Source organism: Lemur catta, chromosome 17 (genome assembly GCF_020740605.2).
Source record: "Lemur catta isolate mLemCat1 chromosome 17, mLemCat1.pri, whole genome shotgun sequence".
NCBI classification, from domain to species: Eukaryota; Metazoa; Chordata; class Mammalia; order Primates; family Lemuridae; genus Lemur; species Lemur catta.
The window spans coordinates 27,648,428-27,653,592 of record NC_059144.1 but is presented as its reverse complement, the minus strand read 5'-3'; the positions used below and the strand labels follow the sequence as shown (position 1 = coordinate 27,653,592).

The following is a 5,165-nucleotide window of genomic DNA, read 5'->3' as shown; positions in this document are numbered from 1 at the left end:
TTTTACTTTTGAGAAAATTGAGGCACAGAGGGACTAAAAAATCCTCCCAAAGACATTCAGATAGTAAGAGGAGAGGCTGGGGTTCAAATATGAGTAGACTGCACCAGGCTTGTAACTATTGACACAAAGCTATGTGGCCTCTCACAGAGCTTTCTCTATTTTTCAATTTGTTTATATGGATTTCTGGATAGAAGCAGTGAGTGAAGCAATCATGCAAACATGCTCCCATCTGTCTCCCTCGGAGATTTCTGTACAAGGTCTTATTTTATTGTTTATTTATTTGAGACAGGGTCTCGCTGTCACCCAGGCTGCAGTGCAGTGGCATCATCATAGCTCACTGCAGCCTTGAACTCCGGGCTCAAGTGATTCTCCTCCTTGGCCTCCCAAAGTGTCGGGATTACAGGCATGAACCACTGCCCCCTGCTGCAATATTGCTTTTGACTTCCTATTTGGGAAGGAAAAAAACAGTTCCAAGCTTGACTCTTCCTGCTAGATTGTCCTTATTTCAGCAGCCAGCTGGGCTTATTTCCTAGGTGTCATTTCAACTCTGTACTTGTAAGAGTTGGGGATATAACCAAAGGGTAAGTTCAGGAGGGAACTTCCCCCCAAAATTTCAGGGATTATTGGATACCACTCACTGAGTTCCATGCAGAAAATGTTGAATGTACTAGAAAAATACGGGGACTGACTTGAGGCTTAATCAGGTCTAGGGTGGTTTCCTTGCTGAACAGATCAATGAGGCACTCAGTACCCATTAATCTGGCATGTTCTTCTCTTTTCCTATCCACTTGGACAGGCAGTTTGTCTTCATCACCTAGCAGAAGAGATGAGCAACCGTGCAGTTTTGCACAACCTAATCCTTAAGAACTTGACCAGCCATTGCCAGGACATCATGCTGCTTATCTTGGAGAACTGCAAGAGGCAAGAATCCCAAGTGTCTTGGTAAAACATCTAAGCTTGATTGGGGAGATTATCCTCAGAGAAAAATTGCCCACTCAGCAAAGTTCCCTCGGGTGAAATAAATTGTTTTTGTGCCTTGGTCTCCCCCACTCCACCCCATCTACCCCACTGTGCACAAAGCATGGTGGGCCTCCTCAGATCTTGATGAAAGCACTTACATTTGGGTGTTCTGCTCTAAATGCATTTAGTGGGTAGCCCCCAAATCTACCACCCACAAGCAGAGTCTTGAGCAAAAGAAGATTCCCTGGGTGGTCCAGGCTGCAGCACGGTTCTGGCAAGTCTGGCTGGCCCTTCCAACCCTGCAGAGCTCACAGTGTCTGTGGCAGATCCAAACCCTGTTTGGAACTTGAGGCAAGGATCTGAAAGAGACTCTGGTTTTCTTGAGCAAGGCCATGCCTATGAGGTGACCTAACTAGGCTTCTGCAAAGATGGGGCATTCTACTGTGGGATCTCACATGCCCCTGCCACCTGGACTGGTGGAATCTGATAGCTTATCTGTGCCCCTAGCAGCACCCTTTGACCCAACAGCAGGTACAGATGGCACCGGGCTTAAGCTAACCCTGAAGGTGCCTGTGAGCTGCCTGTTCATTCCTATACCCACAGGATGGTAGGCAGAGAATAAAAATGCTGAAACCTGGCTTACTGGTGGTGGCTTTGGATGACATACTGGCACCAGCAGTGAGTGCTCAATTACAGCCCCAAGTGGGACACTTGAGGACAGCAGTGAAGGGAAATCAACCCAAAGACAGAGCTTCAAGGAGGTGTCACATTGTGTCCTCCATCTGAACAGATAGATGGTTTTTTTTTTTTTTTTTTGAGACAGAGCCTTGCTCTGTTGCCTGGGCTAGAGTGCTGTGGCGTCAGCCTAGCTCACAGCAACCTCAAACTCCTGGGCTCAAGCAATCTTTCTGCCTCAGCCTCCCGAGTAGCTGGGACTACAGGCATGCGCCACCATGCCCGGCTGATTTTTTCTATATATTTTTAATTGTCCAGCTAATTTCTATTTTTAGTAGAGACAGGGTCTCGCTCTTGCTCAGGCTGGTCTTGAACTCCTGACCTCAAGCTATCCTCCTATGTTGGCCTCCCAGAGTGCCAGGATTACAGGCATGAACCACGGCGCCTGGCCATGGCTTGTGTTTTGATGGATCCTCGTGCAGAGGACTTGGAAAGAACAAAAACTGGAAGCTGGAGACAGGGAGGTTCAGGAAGGAGTATGTTATATAAAGCTGGACTTCTAACACAGGGCCAGTGTCCCACACGAAAGCTCACCAAATGCTTCCACTGCAGGGGACCAGATGGCCCACTCTTCACCATGATGAAGCCTGAGGCTGTGAAAGACATTGCCAAACCATGGCCCACAATGTGTGCCGCTCAGCTCTCACTCCAGATGCCACGCTGAGCATCTGAAAGCAGGGATTGCACTGTGCTCTGGCCGGAATCAGTGCCAGGGAAGGGAAGAGCCACCACCAGCCTGAGGCGGCCATGGCCCTCAGGAGTGCTGGCTGCAAGGCACAAGGCACCTCTGCCTGCACCTCGACACCTGCTTTCTCACCTGGAGCATGTTGCCCACATTCCCTAAAAGGTTCTCAATTCTTAGGGGTTCCCCAGGCCCTGCCTACAAGGCAGGAGTCATGGAAAGCTGGATTCCATTCGTTTTCCTCTGGTGGTAGCTGGAGTCCATATGAATGGCTGCAAAGGGAGAGCAGCTCTGGCTCAGTGAAACGTGTCTTCAACCTCATCTCACGTGCTGCTCCAGGGCCTGCATCTGAACTGGGGCTGTGGATCTACACGATCACTTAACCCTGTGAACGTTAATCACAAGTATTTCCAGCACCCACGGGCTTGGTCCAGGTGCCCGCCAAGCCACACTGACCGTAAAGCCTTGGTCAGCCGGGCCTCCTCTGGCAGCAGCAATCTGGAGGGTGGTCCAAGAACGCTGGCAGTATCAGGGCAGATGTGGGTCACTAAGGCCATGGGTGGAGAGCCACCAGAATAAATGGGCCCTCCTCTTTGTCTTCTGGGTCTTGGATACACCAGACCCTGGCCAGCAGAGCCCAAGATTGAGCAGAAGCAGGCCCCCTGCCAGTGGTTAGCCTGTGGCTCAGGTACAGACTGGGTGATACCTGCTCCAAGTCAGATCCCTAAAGCCCCAGATCAGGGATGGGCAAACTTCTTTGCAAGTCACATGGTTCCTGCTGCAACTACTCATCTTTGCCACTGTAGTGTAAAAGCAGTCAATGAATGGGTGTCACTGTGTTCTGACAAAACTTTATTTACAAAACAGGCAGCAGGCCATATCTGGCCCATGGATTGTAATCTGCCAGTTATTGCCGCCAATGACACTTAGGAGATGACCTGGCTGCCCCACTGGGACTGTGGCCCAGTCTGATCTGTGAGGTGGAAGCCACTCTAGGACCTCGTGCTATGCTGAGGCTGTACACGGGGGGGGGGGGGGGGGGGGGGCGCGGGAATAGGGCACTGTGTTCCGGAGTTTCTGACCAAGTGGTGAGTGCAGCGGCCAGAATGTGAGGGCCATGCTGGAAACGGCTAAGCCAACTGCTTTATTCCAGATCAGGCCCGGTTCTCCTACTCCCCCTACACACACGGTCCCGGATGGGCATTGTCCTTACAGGGCCCTAGGAGCCCTTGTGCTGTGGCCTGACCACCAGCCCCTCTCTGGTGACGGCCCAGTTGTAGCTCTTTGGGGAGTCCAATGCTTCTTCCACCCGCGCCTCCAGGTTCTCTCGGGTGATGAAGTTTTTCGCCTCCTCCTATTGGGAGAGAAAAGGCCAGCTGAGTGGGGGGTCCACGGCACGTGCCAGCCAGCCCAGGCAGCCTAGATGCTCTCAGTGTTTCACCGACCTTCGGGAGGAGTAACATCTGGCAGCCTCGTTATATTCCTCCTTCTTAGACGATCACCCATCAGCCAGAACCTCAAGCACCAGTTATGACAATCTCATGTCATGCTAGGCGGAGTCAGTCCCTCAATGTTACCTGGTCCCCTCTGAATCTTTCTCAAACTCATCCCTCCTCTATTATTAATACTTTAACTCAAGCCTCATCCATTCTCACTGGATTACTCCTAACTGGTCTCCCTGCATTAAGTCTTACACCTGCCAATCCCAGCCTAGAATATTTACCCCTTCAATGACTTTATCACCTGTAAGGCAAAATACAACTGCTTTATGGGCAGAGGGGTCCCTCCTACGGACACGGCTTCCACCTGACAGGCACTTGAACACTTCCCAATTTCTATGCTCACCTCCGGGTCTCTCCCCCGACAGGCACTCTCCTTGTCTCCCAAATTCTCACCTGCTAACTCTAACCGTCCGTACTTGGCCAGCGCCCCACTTTGCGGTGCCCAGAATCCCCACAGCCGCACAGGCCGAGCACGGCTCAAGCCCCACCCTCTGGGGACGCCGCCCACCTGCAGCTGCAGCACTTCTTGTTCCTTGAGCTCCACCCAGGCCTGCGCCTCTCGGGCCTTGCGGGCTTGCTCCTCGGCCTGCTGCTGCTCCCGCTCGCGCGCCTCGCGCTGCAGCCTCTCTATCCTGCGAGGGCAAGAGGCCAAGGCTAAGCGGGGCCCGGGCCTCTCCCAGGCAGACCAGGCAGCGCCGTCCCGCCTCCCGCCCCACGCACCGCAGCTCGTGCAGCCGCCGGTTCTCCGCCTGGTTCCAGGCCATCAGGTCCCGGTGCTCGGCGGCGTCCTCCAGGGCCTTGCGCTCCGCCAGGACCCCGGCTCGGGCCTCGTGCACCTTCTTCCGCACCTCGGCCACGAACTCCAGCCTGGGCGGAGAGCGCTTCCAGTCGGCACCCTCTCCGCCCCTCCCCGCTCTCCCCTGCCGGCGCGGACGGCCACCTCCCCCTCCGCCACACACCTGAGGGCGCGCACGGTTTGGCGGTACTGCTGGTAACGCTGCGTCACCACGAAGAACTCCGCGGGGTCCACCAAGGGCGGCGTCTTCACGCGCCCGACCTTAGACTTGGCCGGCGGGTCGTGGCGGGTCTTGCGGCCCCGCGCGGGCAGCAGCAGCAGGGCCGGGGCCCGGCACGGGGGCCGCGCGCCCAGGCCGCTCAGCGCGCGCAGCATGGCTAACTCCGCTCGCTGCGGCCCGCGCCGCCCGGACTGCGTCGTGCTCCGGAAGTGGCCGCTAGGCACCATGGGACTTGTAGTCCTCGGACCCCCCCCCCCCCCCCCGCGGTGT

At 54.9% G+C, this 5,165-nt stretch overlaps 1 protein-coding gene across 1 annotated transcript; it reads right to left on the bottom strand.

Annotated features, from left to right (window-relative positions):
• Positions 1-3,216: 3,216 nt before the first annotated feature.
• On the bottom strand, positions 3,217-5,165 carry MRPS26 (mitochondrial ribosomal protein S26). Its single transcript, XM_045528957.1, has 4 exons — positions 4,839-5,165; positions 4,600-4,746; positions 4,388-4,511; positions 3,217-3,731 (listed from the first exon to the last, which is right to left on the bottom strand). The coding sequence occupies exons 1-4, from the start codon at positions 5,120-5,122 to the stop codon at positions 3,597-3,599; spliced, it is 690 nt and encodes a 229-aa protein (XP_045384913.1). The 5' UTR covers positions 5,123-5,165; the 3' UTR covers positions 3,217-3,596.

What these genes read in the sequence shown, in the direction of transcription:
- MRPS26 (XM_045528957.1), bottom strand. Translation starts at nt 5,122, where the DNA reads ATGGTGCCTAGCGGCCACTTCCGGAGCACGACGCAGTCCGGGCGGCGC. An exon ending in CAAACCGTGCGCGCCCTCAG is followed by an intron (nt 4,747 to 4,838) that starts GTGTGTGGCGGA and finishes CTCTCCGCCCAG; the next exon opens with GCTGGAGTTCGTGGCCGAGG. An exon ending in AAGAAGTGCTGCAGCTGCAG is followed by an intron (nt 3,732 to 4,387) that starts GTGGGCGGCGTC and finishes CTCTCCCAATAG; the next exon opens with GAGGAGGCGAAAAACTTCAT.